We start from the raw sequence: 19,877 nt of genomic DNA on the forward strand, positions 1-19,877 counted from the left end.
CTTTCCAAAGACATAACTTCCACGAACTGAAGAATTCTACTAATTGTGTTTGTGTTCAGTATATGTGTGTTTTCACGTATTGGTCTTGGTTCTGATACACACATAGATTAGTGTTTGATTGCAAAATTCAAGAATGTGTTTCTTATCATTTGAAATGGCAACAGACAAATGAAGAGGCATTTTACGAAATGGACAGTAAGTAAGTCAGATGACACAAAGAAGAGAAGAAGGAACAGCTGGTGAATGGACATATGTAAGCTCATGGATCCTGGATTGACATATAATACGGTAAGCTCTGAATAATAATCATCCACGTGTCTTATATCTAATAACTGGCCATTTCAACAGATGGAAAAAAGTGGTGGTTGAATAATGACGAGTCCTTTTCTGTAAGATAGATCAATCGTGTCTGTATTAACCAAACAAGAATGTGTAAACTAAACAATTGCACACACAAATCCAATAATATTGATTTAAGTTTAAAATTCAACAGATAAATAAACAACAAGCAATGGATACGGCGAGGAAGTATTAATAAGAAGATGGGCAAGGAATCCTTGGATAGATGGGTTTCATTTTCTAATTAGCCAGTACTTCCAAGTAAGTGTAAGCACTTATGTTTCATGTAAGAGGAAGGCAAATAATGTGCTTTTAAGGAAACATCAAAGTTTCCCCTTTCATTACTGCGAGTGCTTGAAACAAAACTGCCCTAGCATCGAGGTTACTACTCAATGGGGACCGAAACGATTTCGTTTTAACTGCACAGAATTGTATATGAGGAGAAAATTCAGACTTATTCCTAACCACACTGCCCTAAATATGTCTTCAGTGACGTTAGGGTTTTCACACAGGCCGTTAACTCAGGCAATTCCCCTCTAAGTGCTAAACGTAATTAGAAGGATGGGTACTGTGGATTTTAGCAATTTATAGGCTTTCGATCTGCCCCATCGCAAATACGTTGTTATCATAATAGGCACTCGAGACAGGAGCTGACTTTAAACAGAAGTCCAATAGGTAGGCTACCAAGCTTCACGCCATTGTATCAATCATTAGAACAGTGAAGCGTAAATATCTATAATTAGCTTGCAGGTGTATAATTTCTGCGTGTTTACTAATTACATATTGGAAGAAATCGACAAAATGTTATTTACAAATGATAGCAATCAATCATGGAATGTCGTTGCCAATAGTCGTTCAGTAACTAGCTGATCACATCGTGGGTTATTTATGTCCAATGGGTAACACATTGTGAACAGTGAGGGCAACAGCTCACCACCACTCACAACTGTTACTTTTCAAGAGAAGTTCACACTTTTCTGTGTTGTTTTACGCTGCAGTCACGGCGATCTGTGAATAATCGAGTATGGGTCAGACAAACCAGTGGTTGATATTATGAGCAACGTCAGGGTGCTTTGACACGCAATAAACCATGCCACCAAGTCAGACCAACCGATCTTATTAAATAGTCTCTTACCACGATAAATATAATGCTGGGGACCCATCCAAACCCGGTCCTACATGCAGCTTGAAACATTTAACTTCAAACAAGTCGCTGGAGCACAAGTATTGCATGAACTAGATTGGCAGTTTACTACAATCAAGACGCCGTGAACTGAGGGTTACAATTGGTCTTCGGCAACCCATGTTTGCCGTAAGAAGCAACTAACGAGATAACGAGATCGGTTGGTCAGAGTCGCTGACTTTGGTGGCGCATGTCACCCTATCCATAGATCGATGTTCATGCTCATATCATATATCGATGCTCATGATGTCAATCATTGGCTTGTCTGATCCATACTCGTTTTTACAGACAGCCGTCATATAGCTGAAATATTAATGAGAGCGGAATTAAACAACAAACACAACTAAGATCGTGGAGCTTGTCCACTGTAAAAAATGTTAAATACGTCTGTATGGCGAAATTATCCTCTTCAATCAATTACCATTAAAATATTCTTCAATGAAGATGAAGACAAACCTCCCCAAGCACAAAAATCAATTTTTCCAATTTTAACACCTGAGGTATTCCAATTTCATGACGAATTTGAATCTAATTTCAGATAAAAACGTCCGTGACATAAACATCCCCCAGGGCGACACATGATCATATTAAGCGTCATCGGATTGGAGAAGGGTCTCCTCTAGAGTAGGAAAATGTCCTGCCTAAGCATCATCACGAATGATCACCCATCTTTCTAGGAGCTGATACAACAGCCCCAGCAAATAGAAACTGATTAGAAGAAATCAGCCACAGAAGAAGAACCTCACGTCCGTGCTCCTTTGTTCTGGACAGATCAATGACAGAAGATGGAACTCGGGTTAAACTTTTTCTGGTCAGGTTCTTCGGTTCCCGACAACATCTGAAGATAGGTATGAAGGAACTCTATCAAATTGGCAGGTCTTTCTGTCTTGTGGACCATGGCTTTGAAGATTCTCACACGCCGTGCCAGACTCAAACACAGTCGATGCACGGTTTAAGTGTTTGCTTACTGCCGCTTACTAGCAATCTTGATTGAATTGAGTTACTCCTTGTTGGTCACAAACATTCGATGGATACATAGTCACTCATATAATTTCGTTGGTGTCTTATTTGAGAAAGAAGAACAGAGTTGTTAATTGTTTTTTAGAAATTTCAGGATGCAATGTTTTTTTTGTTCTGGGTCCTTTTCAGTAGAATATTTCAGTATCGAGAACAGGAAGATTGGAGAGAAAGTTTCACACGTGTCAGTCTTATGTAAGGCTCCTTCAGGCTAATGTAACGCTCTTCCTGCATCGGTTTTCAGCTGACGGTTCCCGCTGTATAATTATGTTTCACTTGGCAGTACAGAATTACGTTTTTTAACAGTTGAATCGTCTCAACAAATGTTTAATGTACATGTAAAATTGGATTAAGGATAAATATCAAACAAAAGTGATATCGATCGTAAAATAAAGCCTTTTACTTTGGGGATTTACACACCAACGTCCTCATTTCCATAAATGAATTTCGAAAGATCTCCATTTCAGATTCGGCTTCAACTATAACATGGCAAAAATCTGAATAAGAAGTAAAAGACTTAATATAAAAAGGTCAAACACTGTTTGGTATCCGTAGGTAATAAAAGCCTAACAATTTATACATGTTGGAAACAATGTTGGCTGGACATACATATTTGACATCACCGGCGAATGGGAAAGGATATGTCAAGTTAGACACAACTAGCATTGTGTCTAGTTCCTGCATAATTGCATAAAAAGTAAAAATAGAACACTCGTCTTGGTTTCGAACGATTCCTGATCAATACACGCCGCTATATATATTGACATTTAGTCTGGTAGGCAGGATCCAATAGACTGCACAATAACACAGATATTACTGCAACCGAATCAAGAAGCAGGAGAAGGTTTAGGGGCTTGTCATGTGTGTTTGCACTCTGGGTGACGACGCTATGTTTGACTCATAAACAAAAGTCTTCCCTGCATTTACCACTCATCTGCAGCACTGAAATTACAAATGTAATGTTTATTTGTCTGAACAGACTGAAAAGAAGAACTCACATGAGTGACAAGTGGATTTTCTCGAAAATCCTTTAGATTGCGAACGGAGAAGTTATAAACCCTACTCTTTTTTCTGACGTCTCATAGGTTGTGGGATTAGACCCAGTTGACGTGAATAACTTCCCCGTGATCCCGAAGACTTGAAAGGAAGAAAGATGTGATTTATTGCTTGGTGGAAGGACGATCTGATTGACATAAGAGTGTTTCCTGCAGAGCCTACAACCAGGAGATATTCAGCCATGCTCTAATTCGGGTCCTGCTGCGCCTTTACCTTGTTCGATAAGTGTATCCCGACCGCAGATAGTTGCAGTGTATGAATAGTGGACTCAGAATTTGCATGTTGATTACAGAGGCATGGCAATGGCTTTTGTGTTACATTAAAGTCAACACGTTGAAATGCTCATTACGATCAGTTTCAACACCTCCTTATTCCTAAAGATCAATGTATTGACAAAATACGACGGATGGCATTTTGTGCGAAAGAGGCCCTGTGATGTTTTCGTTGGCAATAAGATGATTCCATTTTCGTTAGAAGTCTCCTTCTTTACTGGACCAAATGTCAACCACAACACACACGCACCCACGAGAGTGCGTCCAGGATTTAATGCCAGCTCATCATGGCTCTGATCACATGGGTGGGCTACTCAGGATTGCAAGATCCAAAGCTGGTCTAGCAACTTTGATCTACATAAAAGCCATACGATGTAATGAGTTAGTTTCATGTCACTCATGAAAGAATAATGCCACAAACATGAATATCACAATATATATTTCAGAAAAGAATTCAAAAACATCCAGCGTTATTGTTCTCAGACTGGTAATATCAGCAAGTGGCAAACATAGTTCAGGCTTAGATCTAAACTGAGCATATGCATTAGTTTTATTACAACCATACGTCCTGTCCACCTACTTGAAGTTAGTGGTTAATGAAACACTACTCCTGGTCCTGACGTAGGCTCTGTCAATACTTTTGTTGCTACTTGGTCTCGAACACAGTTACCGCCAGTACCATGTAGTCACTATATCACAAGCACGCCTCTACACTGACCCACCCAATACACAGAGCACTTTCTGAAACTGGTAACAACAAAAAAAGGTTGGCAAATTGTTAACGCTGTAACACTACAAATATCGTATCATGTTGGCCAATAAGGATCACGTCTAAGCTAGCTAAACCAGTTGATGATAACACGAATGTATGCCACCTGGTACCGGGGGAGGGGTGTGCGTAGTCAGTCAGATTACACATCGTAACCACCCAATAATTAGAGAGCATAGTGCTAACAAATGATCATGCTGTGGAACTGTGTAGTCCCTACATCCCTTCCATGAACTGTAAAAAGCAGAATCGGTATTGCCCCTCAAAGTAGAAACGTCCCGTCATAAGTAGTTGTTCAGATAATTTATCACTGCTCTGTTCGATAAAACCATAATGAGTTATGAAAACATCTTAACTCAAATTTGGTTTATTTTGCCAACAAGTCAGCGCATTTGTGGAGCACGTCTGCACATCTAAAGATATTCCAGACACATTGTTAAATCACATTACGTGATATTCTCTTAGGTAGCTATTACCGTCACATGTTTCAGTATCTGGCTATTGTCCAACATGGGTTAACGTTGTCTGCTAGGAAATGGTGCATGCAATTACACACATGCTATCAGCACTAAATGAAAAACATACATCAAAAGGCTGTTTTTATTCTCAAAACTCATTGGGAGACTGGGGTACGTTAGTGGGAGTTTATTAGCAAATGATATTCCCTATAATGTCATTATAGAACGAATAACGACAGAGAAGAGTGTGTCTGTCAGCAGCGAACTGACTTGTCCATTACAATTCCACACAACGAGTGCATCATCACCATTATCATCACATCATCACCATCATCATAATAATATGCATGATATTATAAGCATAGCTGATATACGCACATCATGCACACGTAAGTATCGATTGAAACATGTATATTACATTAAAGTATCGATTGACTCATGTATATTACATTAAAACCATACTATACAATGCAAGGAATGAAATGTACACATGATTAATGTGTTCATTTCAACATTTTATGTTTGAGGCTTTAACAAAACGTATGCATCGATGATCATTATCATTTCGACATATCTATATATTCGAAATGAAGAATGTTTAGGTTCTTGTCATAAAGTGTTCTCGGTTCTTATTTCTACAATACAAAACGAAGGACCCTACAGCACAAAACGCTACTTGTGTTGCCATCCATTTGTGTTCAGGAACATGCAGTGATTGCTACCCAAAAACAAACCCTCAGTACATGCCTATGAGACCAAAGGCAGAAACACTTTTACGCCCAATGGAACGCACTCATTTCTTCCAGCGCCCATTTTCCAATGCGTTCCATAGAACGCGAAATTGTGTGTCACAAATAAACCCTGGAGATACAGAAACTTCCCAGACGAAGACAATCTTCAAGAAATTGGGATCCACTCTCACTGTGAGAATCAATAAATTTAATCTAAATTCAGTGTTACGAAATGGCTAACTTCAAAACAGTTTCAGATGATCTGCACCACGCCATACCTCTACAAGTTCTGTTAGTACTGTGTAGGCAGTAAGGATAGAACAACAGAATTTGAATACAGATTTGAGACATGAAATGATATTTGACAGACAGTACACTGTATTGCGTACATATAAGTACTATCGAGAAAACTTAGCATTCCTTTTCCCGCGCGTTTTATATAAAGCTGCAATGTTCATAATGTCAACTGAATATCTTGTGACAACTCCGTCACATAATATTCGGCGATGAAGATATGCATTGGTTACTGAACCAACAACAGCTACGCAAAACCTCCACCACACCGACATTACGGAAAATGTACATCACAATATCCTAATATCCAAAGGCATTAGTTCCTGAAGCTAGGAATGAGAAGTGACATTCAAAAATGCATGTTGTCAACGTAAAACATTAAAACCTTACCTGCCTCGACATGTTTCAGAGACTACAATCCGAAAGGGATGATGTCATGAAAACTTCTAATAGGAAAATCAACGCAGTAATAAGACAAAGCTTTGAATTTACCGGTCTCCGCAGGTGCAACACGAGCTCTGTGGTCTTTTAATGCCGACATGATAAAGGTCTAGCGAAACACAACCGTCACCTAGTCTGTTTCACGCAATAGCCAAATCATCTGAGCCAGGCGATGTGTCAACAGACATCTGAAGTTCCTCTCGCCAAGGACTCCAGGAAAGTTTTGAGCCATGGCGCCCTCACCCAATTATTATCAAGGAGGGAGTATCGATTGGACATTTTCATAAAATCACTCCCATGATGTCTCAGGCAGGAAGGTCCTGTTCTTTTCTCGGCGCTCAAATGATTTAATTTCAAGCGCCAGAGCTTCTGGTTGACCGTCCTGCCTACTACAGGTCAATGGAGCACGATAGAATCGTTCAGAATATAGTCACCAATCTTGCGTTCTTTAGTGGCACACTACTGCATTCATTACAGTTCGAATTAACCCTACAACGCTGTGAGTCCTCCTTTATATCTTTACACTTGATTGCACTGAAGGGTAAGTGGTTAATGACGAAGCCAAGACGTTTCTGGTAGTCCTTTCTTGATGGTTCTTGGCAGGCTAATTTTCGAGTTTCATCACCTGGATCATACGATAGCATGTACAGTGTTGCCACGATCGAAGGCAATGTCTGCTTCTGGGCTAAGAGTTAGGTTGGGAGATCAAGTCTTTCAGTCATATCCTCGGATAATTTTTCGATTTTACAATTTCAAAACCATATCTGATTGACTGGTAGCTGAGGAGGAAGATAAAGATTGCCGACTGCTATATCACTATGATGTCTTTTCTAACCTTTTGTTACGACAGAAACTTGTTTGAAGTCAGCTCCAGTATTCATCATGGAAGCTTTGGAAGTTATGTCTGCGAGGGAGCTTTTTGCATTTTATGCAAGTGACATAATGCAGTTTTATTGCTTCTGCAGATAAGATAGCTTGCTGTAATGGAACTTTCTAGTCAGGAAACCCGTTCACAATCGTTAGTCAGTGATGCGTCTCTTCCTTCCTAGAATACAGTCAACCATCTGAATGTTGATCATCGTTTGTACTAGGTCAGCCTTTAAACGATTTTGCAATAGCGAAAAGCATAACAAAACGTTCAACGAAGCGCAATAATATGAAATATGAAAAGTTAAAAATGCAAGGATAATTGATGCCTGCTATGTGAATATTCGTCAACAAAAAAATCCTCTCGTTGTGTTTCACAAAAATGAAAGGTTCAAAATCCGTATTTTTTTTCAAAATCTTACATTATGTTAGACTGCCCCGCATTCGCATATTTTTATGTCTTTTCAGGAAATTAAGTCGGATAACAAATTCAAGAACCGTTTGACCAAACCAAATCGGTTTCAATACATAGGGATATTGAGTTAATACTGAGTTGCGGATCCAATTTTATGATAACGGGCATATAAAGAGAAAAGCATACTCATTGGAGCGATACTAAAATAATGATGTGCACAGTGTGATTTGTTTCCAAAAGCAATCATGATGTCAAAACTGAATGTAAAACTGATAGAAACCCACGACTGTAATGCATTAAATCGAAAATTGTCTTTTTGGAATATTTTGCTGAAGACGTCGCTTTTAAGGTTTAAACCTATTCTACCGCACAAATGACCATATTGAGTACATTTCCCTCAAGATGAAGTTTGACGATTTATAGAACAATCTGACCAGACAGCAAATGAGAAACCCCTCTACATATTGCCCTTCCTTTAGGTTCGAAACAAGGGTAATTACATTGGCTCAAGGTCGGCGTGACATAAGCGGTGCTGTCACCGTTGCAACTTCATCTGCCACTGCAAAGCACAATTATTTATGGTCAGGCCATATCGGGGACTCTCTGGTAGATTAGAAACAGCATGAATATTATATATGGACCTTGGGTCTGAGAACAAGGAGGGATTTCAAAGCTTGTCTTTTGTTACTGTATTTATATCCACAAACACATTTACAACCTAATGCCTTGGTGCATAAGTTTATACATTTTGGAGTATTATAAATAGAACCTTATTTGAGAAAAAGGTCGGATTTCAAAGATTTATTTCTGTTTATTACGCGTATTTAAGTCCACTAACCCACCTACGACCCAATTATATCTATACTTGTTGTCAAATACATATGCCGCTGGGCGACATCAGTCTACTTCAGGATGCAGATGAGTGATGACATCCTGCTGAAAAAACTTCGTTTAAAGTAGCACCGTGCTTCTATTCACTGTACAAAACATGTGGCGCTTAAATCTCAACTTTCTGTAAAGGTTTACACACAACAGCTCTTCAGTGAATATTAGCACATGTTGGCACAATATTTACTTAACATTAATTAAGTTCCTGTCATCGTGTCGCGTGTGGAGATGCTTCCCGTTGTTAACTAGGCCATCACTGCTACCTAATCCACCCAATATGTCAGCGGAGGGACAGTAAGCCATAAGATCCCTTTCTAAAATACCCCATGGCAGATGCCATCTTTTACTGCAGGCGGGCAATTCAGAAAGGTCAGGGTGACACATTGGCGACAGTTTTATAAAGATATGTTAGGAATTTAGCAAACCATACTTCAACTCAAATAAAAACTGAGACAGGTAATAACTATAATGAAGTAGACTATATGGCTTTGTAGATTGGTTGGACCTCTAGCTGTATGCACAAGGCACTTGAAAAGACAGACGATGATTGACTGACGATGTTTTAATTGATGTGGCTGACAAAGAACAAGTGTCGGACTGGTTTCTTAACACATTTTCTTCAGAAAATATTTGGGATCAATCTTCACGATTAAAATCAATCAAATCAATCAAAGTCCCTCTTAGAGATCATACTATGATACATAAGAATTATATATCAGTCACGATTCAATGTCTTGTGCAACAATTGAAAACGTTTAGCCCGTAGATACATAAAAAAACCTATAAGTCCATTTCATTTTTCACAAGCATTATCGACATAATGTATATTTAATACACAACATTGTATTCATTAGTGATGAACACACAAATCTAAAACTTTATAAGTACCTACATATACCTCGATAAATACCAATTTACCATCAGAATTCACACTGTGTACTTAGTGATCCCACTATATATGATAAACAACAGTAATTCTAAACAAGAATGTAGTTACAGGAATGTCAAGAATGTAGGATGTGCAGATGTGCACATGCATGAAGATTGCATGTAGCCTCTCCTTTATGCATTCATATAGAAGTGAGGATATTATGATCAATCTTCCATCAAGAGAACTTGCTGTAGAACAACATTCCGGCAATAAGTGTGAACTGGAAGAGATAATGTATCTAATGCTTCTTAACAAAAAAAAGCGTAGAGATTGCACGAAGCATATCAGCTTATGACGTCTAAAACATTCACAATTCAATTTCACTGTGTACTAAAATGATATTGAAATCTGTGTTGAAACTGTGAGAAACACACAGAGTGGTAACGTTGTCTGATGCTGATAACAGGTATGTGGTATCTTGCAAGATGGGTCTTAACGGGGATTCTTGCTGATACGGTGTTGGCAAGGTGTTCATCAGTTTATCTCGTCTGTAAAACAACCTCCATTTGGCAATGAGATATACGTGTCAGTCAGCACAGCTTTAAGCTTCACGATAGAGTCCCTGCGTGATATGCTATATATATTGATATCATTATGGTAGGGCCCCAGCCACGAAACGGAGCTTTCAGAAATGTTGTAATTTCTACCCCCTAGGCCTCCAAATCAGGATCCTTCACCAGAAGTTTGTAATATTCTCTGACTTATGTTGTATGTTAGTTTGTTATTTAACTCAGCAATATTCCAGCTATATGACGGCGGTCTGTAAATAAACGAATCTGGACCAGACAATCCAGCATCGCTCTACGCTATTGGGATACGATGACAAGCATCAAACAAGTCAGCGAGCCTGACAACCAATTCCCGTTAGTCGCCTCTTACAAGTATAGTCGCCTATTACGGCAAAGCCTAGGTTGCTGAAGACCTGTTCTAACCCAGATCTTCACGGGTGCACTGACTAATGTCGCGCGTATACCAGCTTGTTGTTAACAAGCGATAGCTTGCAAGTTTCAAAGCAAATTTGTAGTGCACCTGCCACAACCATGCCTCGAGTCCCTAGACAGTAATTACAATGATAATGGATATACTGTATGTATATCGTTTTCTCCCTTTGAACCTTTAACTAAACTACCGATAAAGAATCTAAGTTAAAGCTCACAGATCTTTTCAATCATGCATAGTTCCAAATTCAGCCCCGTAAACATTATACTACATTAAATTATACACGAGCATATTTACCAGGAGTTCTGAAAAGAAGAGGATCCGACATGTAGCGTCTGAAAGAGAACATGATGCTCAATGCAGCCTTAGACCCAGTCCACATAATCCACTGATGAAACGAGATGTCTTATCTTCGAACGCCATGCAATGAACATGGTGGCGGAACGATAAATGAAACAATGTCCTCACAGTAGCAGGTAATTTCTGATTATTCTGATCCAATAACGCTGTCAACTACCAACGGGCTATTCCCACTGTAAATCTCTCTCTCTCTATAAGGCGTTGCTATGCTGAAACAATAGCAACCAAAACCGATTTCCCTTCCTTGGTATATGAAACAAGTTGATCACCTTCTGGCCATTTGCTGCGAGACGACAAAGATAACAAAGCCAATTAACGAAGGTTCGATGTGTAATATCACACTTACGTCAAATCATTGTTCTAGTGTTGTCAGCTTTGTACAACAGATCAACTGCCATGACACCATTTAGCCAGACTTATATCGACCTGCTACCTGTTGCTATATAACCTGTGCCTATTAATCACTGAGGATCAACATCTGTCTTGGTTGCTTCGTTGACACAAACCAGATGATCAATGCTAACAGATGCGCCTTATTCAGGACCAGTTGAACATATTCAAGCTTGCATTACTTATCCAGTTTGACACAGTTTGACTCAAAGTTTTACTTTAGTCATATAAATTGGAATTTCTGCTCGGATTTGCAAAATCAAACCAAGGGAATTAGGCCAAGAATTTTAACTTAAGCTTCAGGTATATCGATGATCTGATGTCGTTAAATAATGGTCAAATAGCGAACTCCCTCCCACTGATTTACCCCCCTGAACCAGAAATATAAGAGACTAGTGAAATCACCTCATAATATTTAGATATGTGCATGGAGATTCAGACTCAAACACTCTCTACAAGACTGTATGATAAGAAGGTGACTTCAACCTTCCAATAGTCAGCTTTCCCTTAACGTCGAGCAATGTTCCTCCAGCTCCAGCCTTTGGAGTTTACATTTCACAACTTTTGAGGTACAATCGAGCATGCTCTTTCTACCACGATTTCAAAGAGCGTCATACGCCTCCAGCTCAAAAGTTGCTGGGTCGAGGTTACAACATTCAAGTTGTTGGTACAGCTGAAAGGTTTTAAGGTAGATATGTGGCGGACATTTTTGTATTTGTACCATCAATTCTCTATTTTGACTTGGACCACATATGTCCCTGTGTTTTGTTATTCTGGACGAACGATTGACTTGCCTTTGCGTGTGTTTTTTTACGGTTGGGCAGGATATGCTCACCTTTACGTGAAAGAATGGTATCATTACTATTTGACTGTTCTTTAGCGGAGATGTCTTAAGATTATGGAAATAGTTGTGTCACTTTCCTTTTAGATAAAAAGGCTTGTCATACCATGGGTATCCTTAACTTTGTTACTTACAAATCATTTATTAACGATGGTTTTGTCGCTTCAATTTACCGTATATATGCGTGTGTTTCAATAGTATCCACCCGTGAAGACCCGGGTTATAGTAGGTCTTCACTAACCCATGCCTGTCGCAAGAGGCGACTATACTTGTCGTAAGTGGCAACTAACGGGATCCGGTGGTTAGGTTAGCTGACGTCATGTCACCGTATCCCAATTGCATGGATCGATGCTCATGATATTAATTACTGAATTGCCGAGTACAGCGTTAAACAACAAACAAAGTATCCGTCATACCATATCTGCCAGGTTGTATGTGTCATCTTGTGGTAGATTGCATGGGGAGGTTCGAGTCCCTGACTTCAAGCACCTTCTTGGCTTTGGACATAAAAGCGGCTTAACCAATACAACCCCCCACATAAAATGTGGAGTGAGAGATCGATGTGTGTCTCCAAACTATATTTGTTTATTTGTCCACCTAAGTTCATTCCTTGAATACTACAGCAGACACTTCTTCAAATGATTTATCCAAACACTATCACCAAGACAACATAAGCATCAATGTGTTCTTGTATAATAGTTCATGTTCTTGTACAGTTCGTGTTCTTGTACAGTTCATAGTTTAAGGTTACATGGATACACACACCTGAGAAGATAAGTGCCCTTAAAAGTATTATTGGTAGTAAACGTTTCTCTTTGCGTATAAACTTTGAGGTGCCTTTAGGGTTGCAACAGCTACGTAAGGTTTTGTTTGTTTGTTGTTTAACGCCACACTCGACACTATTCCAGCTCTATGACGACGGTACCTAAATAATTTAGACAACCACGAATTGTCGGAACAATATAACGAAAAGTCCTTTTTAACAGAGAACCCTCTCTTTAGAATGGAACATATATGCAATTTGAAATGTTTGTTTATTTGTTTGTTGTTTAACGCCGGACTCAGCAATATTCCAGCTAAATGACGGGGGTCTGTAACAAATCGAGTCTGGACCAGACAATCCAGTGATTGACACCATGAACATCGATCCACGCAATTGGGAAACGATGACATGTATCAACGTAGTCAGCGAGCCAAGACGTCCATAAACAGCCACTATGTTGTTTTTAGTTATGCATATGCGTTCTAATATTTACAGAACGATATCCATATAACATATATAAACATGATGCTTCCTATACACGAATAAGGCGACAAACATTTATACAAACATACAAACATTTGAACAACATTCTGAGCAGTGCTGTTTATCAATGAAAACAACTGCACAAACTGTTATGCCCAACTTTTGTAAAAGACATAATGCATGACATGTAAGTACAAGTCGCGGCTTATATTCCAATGTGTCGTGCTGCGCCGAGCTACATAACCCATGCTGTTCCACACTCTAACATAACGTCAGCCTGGTAATCGAGGGTTTTCCGTTACGGAAGAAGTTGGTTTTAGCGGATCAAGCCGTCTCAGGAGTAATGTGGTGTCTGACTGCGGCTATCAGATACAAGGCAATGGTGTGGTAATTTAGTTCCGTGGACAAACCGTGGCCAACTAGACCATAACAGTAACCTGGGACCTATATGTGTATGATCGTGGTCATCTCATAGATATATTCTACAATTGTGTGAGTTATAAGTGAATGTTATTTTACACCGCAGTCAGCAATATGTCAGCTTCAGTATGACAGGAGCCTGTAAACACTCGAACTGTGGTCAGGCAGATGGTAGACAGCATGAGCACCGAGCCAAGCCCCCGGGTACACTGACACAAAAACAACCAGGTCATACTTTAATTAATTAATTAATTTCTTGGTTTCAGGTCTACATCCCATCTACTATAATAAGGGGGGAAATGTAATGGTTTATAGAAAATCCTTACATGATCTCGACAATGTTCAACAAGAAACTTTCAAAACACTTTCAAAAGGTTGTGTAAGTATGTAACGTTGTGGGATTAGTTTTGCGCTGGGCTATCAAATCAATCTTGTAATTCTGGTCAGAATGTATTTCATTGATAAATACTTACGACTCTTTCCATTCTGCTACAATTGGAAAGACGGGATACACTTTCTGTCACTTTGAATAAATAGAGAATGCTAAGACCAAAGTTACATCCCCGCGTGTTACTATCTCAAAGTTTACACTCTCATGTGTCACTTCTCATTATATATTAGCTCAACCTAATGTTGCCTCGACTTATATCAGCGAAAGTCGTTTAGAAATAATAACAAACTATGTGATGTTCAGAACATGTTGAATGACATGAACAATAGACCACTGTGTGGAGACCTTACTCCATGTCAATCTTCCCGAATTGGACTTGGACTGCAAACCCCGAGTGCACGTACTGAAGAAAGAAAACTTTCAAGTGTGCAAGAGGTGGTGTTGGTCGCCTCATGCTTAAAGCACTTCAGCCCCGGGTTCTGTTCATTACTTGATGCGCACACTAGTTTCAGATGGTCTGGCTAATGCAATCTAATGATCATACGGCAATGGAAATGACATTTCCAGACATGGAAAACTGTTTGTTTTTGTGCATTCCCCATATCGTTTGCAAACTTGAGTAATTCAACATATTAATTCAACAACACAATTACATTAATAAAACACATTGTCATGGCACTGCAAGAACCAAAGTTGTCAAAAGCTAAAGATGATGAATAAAAGTTTAAATTAGCAATGACGTCATCGTCGTTCCTTCTTTAGGAGAGTTGTGTCCAAACATATACACTGATCAAAATCAGGTTTCTGCAAACTCATCTCGTGCTGGGATTTTGAAAGGTATATAATGTTACCACGGAAACGCGACCCCTATTACAGGTACGAGTGAGATACTGGTAATTACCGCCCTCTCCGTGTGACTGGAAACACGACCATCTCTCGTCATTTGTCGGAGATCAATAATTCCTCACCACTCCGCAGGTCTAAGGTACCAACGCATTTGGTAATAGTTCATTAAAGGATACAAATTAGGAAGAATGCCCATGTTTAAATCCCAGGTGTCAAATAATCAGCCTCCGTATTGAGAACGTGTATCGACATTGTAAGACTGCAGTTCGATAGCACTCTCCAGTGCTGATGTCATAAACACATGAGGTGTGGTGAAATGGGGTTTAACGTCGCGTTCAAGATTATTGCATTTATACAGCGGTGTGCATGCGGGTACGTGTGTGGATGTGGTTGTTTGTACTAGTCAGGACTAATGATGATTTTATAGTGCCAGCTCACTGAGATACCATGCCGCAGTTTAACATGAATATCCTACTCAGACACTGTACACTGACTCCGAGCCGACAGTCTTGTTTTAGCCCCTTAATGCCGAGCGAAGTCACACCAAAGATGGCCTCGACTCGGGTCATGAAACATTATGTGTTCATCTCATAATGCAAATTGTATTATGTATACTTTCACACCCCTCTAATGTTGTTCAAACTAAGTATGCTTGTCAGAATGGTTGATAAACTGTTGGATTAATGTCGGACAGTTTTCTTGTATTTCGTCCGAATTTACTTAATGCCCTTGAGTGTTTGCTTAGGTGTTTATATGCATACACAAAAATACTTCAAACAGCATACATGTTTTTTTCACAAGGCCTATCACATATACAATGACACTGATGCAGCACAAATGAGAACGACAGAGAAAATATTTCACTTCTTCCAGTGTTATAATCTTTGAGAAAAAGCGAAACCCAAATATTGAATATATAAGCCCCACACAAGGAGTTATTAACAACTCCGTGAAGACACGTATATCGTTTGATCTCACCGCCAAAGGCTGTTTTGCTACATGACTCATTCACTGCCTCCTCTTAAAGTCCTCATGTAAACACAACTAGGACAAATCGCAATCATGCTTCCAGGACGCGACATATAAGGAGGGTAGTGCTTACATGTATGGGTCGACAGGAAGACAAGATAAAACGGAATATGTATTAAAAATCTGATACTACATTCTATGATAAATGCTTTTGTGTAGCTAAAACTCAAATATGTCGACCAAATATACCCCATAGTATACACCATTATAGATACCAAATAGATATATGCTTCCACCGTGGAAAGGTCCATGTAAGTCCGGGTTGGAGGGGGGATCTGTATCATGGTTCTTGGAAGTTAAAAACACGGACGATTCGATTTCATTAATCGTTTCTACAAGGCTTGAAATAATATAACCACTCGATCACGTGTCTTGCATGTATATAAGAAAGAAAAGCCGCTTAGTCTGGGAATACTGCTGCCTCGCACTTTACGAACATCTCTCTGGTCAAACGCCTTGACCGTCGTATGGCCAACGCCGCCATTTGTTTAACGCCAGTGGTTGAATCAGTGTTTTTTTAAAAGCAAAACAGATTCAATTAAAACCGACATCTACATTCGGTCGCTCAATTACAGGATCAGCGGTCAACTTAAGGTCTGTACGATTGTCCCTGTATCATTAGAAATAGTGTTGTGTTATGATTGAACATATTTGATGTTTTCAGTTCACTTGTTTGGGGAACTGCAAACGATATGGTTAAGTAACCCTTCCTCTTGACCCTTGGTGACCAAATTTCCCCTGTGTGACTAAGTGACTATTTGCATCAACTACTGGTCCATCAAATACCTATCACTGACGAGTATGGACGGGCTGACCCCACGTGGGCAGTTAGCCGCTGGCTGGTACATGCAGCAAGATACAAAATCAATACTATGGATAAAAGTAAGTGCGGTGGGAATAAGACAACACTTCCATAGAATCTGTACTAACATTCATACGGTTAGTTCCCTGTGATACTGTACCTTTTATTTAATCATTCAAATTACCTTTTTCATGTTGATTTATTCTGTTTATGTCCAAACAATTTAAAAAGCAAGGAGATATCACAAGAGGCTATATAACTCACTATTTTATCAAGATCTGTGAGAATTTTATAATTAACACGATGTGAATAATTCGTTTGGTTGCCTTTCAGTATGTAGAATCATCTATGAACACGTCTATGAAGCACCTATATAGCTAGAACTATACACTCACAATAAAGGCAAGAAGTGTCATGACCGTCATCTAAAAGTAAGTGTCAGAATATTCTTAGTGTAACAAAAGCCGCTTTAAAGAGGATATTTGTCAGAATGGTCTTATTGTATTAAAATACGCTATAAAGAGTATAAATGTCACAATGGTCTTATTGTATTAAAAGCCGCTTTAAAGAGGATATTTGTCAGAATGGTCTTATTGTATTAAAAGCCGCTCTAAAGAGTATATTTGTCAGAATGGCCTTATTGTAAGAAAAGCCGCTATAAAGAGTACATTTGTCAGAATGGCCTTATTTTATTAAAAGCCGCTATAAAGAGGATATTTGTCAAAATGGACTCATTGTAACAAAAATCGCAATATAAAAGGATTTGTTTGTCCTCGGATTACAGATAATATTATTGATAGAGTCAAGTCATAAAGGGGAAATGTCGTGACAATTAGCATTACGTCTTCTGTGTCAGATAATGCGATAGCTTCTGGTTCACTTTCGTGCCGTATTATATGTCAGACCATCATTGCCGTTAAACCATTCGACTGTATGTCCCCACAGAGCAGAACATATGATATATGTAACGTCTACGCAGTACACAGCTAGCCTATATCTATCAGCTGTCAAGCAATGTTCTCTACTGACTTCTCGACACTGACAGGGCTGTGTGTGTAGTTCCTGTCGATACAATGTCACGGTATATGTGCATGTCAAAAGATTCATGTACAAGTAAAACCGTTGCTTATTCCCACATATGCTGGTTTACATTTGACATCATTTGACATCATTACATCTTATGTTAAGTTCTACAATATGAATCGGGAATCTACAAAACTTTCGTTGTCAGTTGCAACAGTATTTACGAGAATGAATTGTAAAATGTATTTCATATAGAATGTGGTTCTTTTCAACAATATAGATATCGACAAGCATTTGTTTGATTATGACCAATCGGGTGCTAATATATTAAATGCAATAGACAACATTTCAGGTTGTAGAGAACTAAACTTACCCTTTGCCATGAGTTCTAGTACTTCCATGTGAAGGGCCCTCTTAACCATATGTCTTCTTGCCATCCTTGGCTGATAAAAGGCACCGTCGTAAGCCATCTCAATACCTTAGTTTGTTAATGGTAGGTTAGATCTTTCCAATTAGGGAAAGCTGTGAAACCATTACAGCCCCACCTATGCAAATGTTGATCCCATGAGGTCAAAGCGATGTTACCAAAACGAAACTGGTTCTATGAATAATATACGCAGCCCCGACAAGTGGTGCGGACTCCTGAAGCCAGGATTACCCTGTGACAAGCTTTGGACTTCCACTTAATGACACGTGTATGACCACTGATCTAATGACATTATAGACTCCAGCTGAGAGGCATGGACTAAAGGGGAATTTATAAACGCATTATGCGACTTGAATGGACCGGTTGCATGTCGTTAGTTATAAACAAAATTGATTCTAAATTTGATTTAGTCAATGATTGAAAACGATGAAGCAACAGTGATGCAGTGGCGCGCAGTCACGTCAGGCACCAACAGTGATGAACCAGCACAGTCACGTCATGCATCAACAATGATGAACCAGCACAGTCACGTCATGCATCAACAGTGATGCAGTGGCGCGCAGTCACGTCATGCACCAACAATGATGAACCAGCACAGTCACGTCATGCACCATCAGTGATGCAGTGGCGCGCAGTCACGTCAGGCACCAACAATGATGAACCAGAACAGTCACGTCAGGCACCAACAGTGATGCAGTGGCGCGCAGTCACGTCATGCACCAACAATGATGAACCAGAACAGTCACGTCAGGCACCAACAGTGATGCAGTGGCGCGCAGTCACGTCATGCACCAACAATGATGAACCAGCACAGTCACGTCATGCATCAACAGTGATGCAGTGGCGCGCAGTCACGTCATGCACCAACAGTGATGAACCAGCACAGTCACGTCATACACCAACAATGATGAACCAGCACAGTCACGTCAGGCACCAACAGTGATGAACCAGCACTGTCACGTCAGGCACCATCAGTGATGAACCAGCACTGTCACGTCATGCACCAACAATGATGAACCAGCACTGTCACGTCAGGCACCAACAGTGATGAACCAGCACAGTCACGCCATGCACCATCAGTGATGCAGTGGCGCGCAGTCACGTCATGCACCAACAGTGATGAACCAGCACAGTCACGTCATACACCAACAATGATGAACCAGCACAGTCACGTCATGCACCAACAGTGATGAACCAGCACTGTCACGTCAGGCACCATCAGTGATGAACCAGCACTGTCACGTCATGCACCAACAATGATGAACCAGCACTGTCACGTCAGACACCATCAGTGATGAACCAGCACTGTCACGTCAGGCACCATCAGTGATGCATTGGCGCACAGTCACGTCATGCACCAACAATGATGAACCAGAACAGTCACGTCAGGCACCAACAGTGATGCAGTGGCGCACAGTCACGTCATGCACCAACAATGATGAACCAGCACAGTCACGTCATGCACCAACAGTGATGCAGTGGCGCGCAGTCACGTCATGCAC

At 39.9% G+C, this 19,877-nt stretch overlaps 1 protein-coding gene across 7 annotated transcripts in view; it reads right to left on the bottom strand.

Moving 5' to 3' along the window:
* LOC139454169 (short transient receptor potential channel 7-like) overlaps positions 1-19,877 on the bottom strand; it is a 210,532-nt gene that overhangs the window by 42,828 nt on the left and 147,827 nt on the right. The window contains exon 1 of one of the 7 annotated variants that reach the window (XM_071235718.1): positions 6,612-6,759. The exons of the other annotated variants lie outside the window; for them this stretch is intronic. Within the exon in view, the coding sequence (XP_071091819.1) occupies positions 6,612-6,660 (49 nt within the window). The 5' untranslated portion in view covers positions 6,661-6,759. Of the gene's footprint in view, positions 1-6,611; positions 6,760-19,877 lie in introns of those variants that run through there. 7 annotated transcript variants of the gene reach the window in all.

This window comes from Haliotis cracherodii, unplaced genomic scaffold (assembly GCF_022045235.1).
Source record: "Haliotis cracherodii isolate W230 unplaced genomic scaffold, xgHalCrac1.p SCAF_10, whole genome shotgun sequence".
NCBI classification, from domain to species: domain Eukaryota; kingdom Metazoa; phylum Mollusca; class Gastropoda; order Lepetellida; family Haliotidae; genus Haliotis; species Haliotis cracherodii.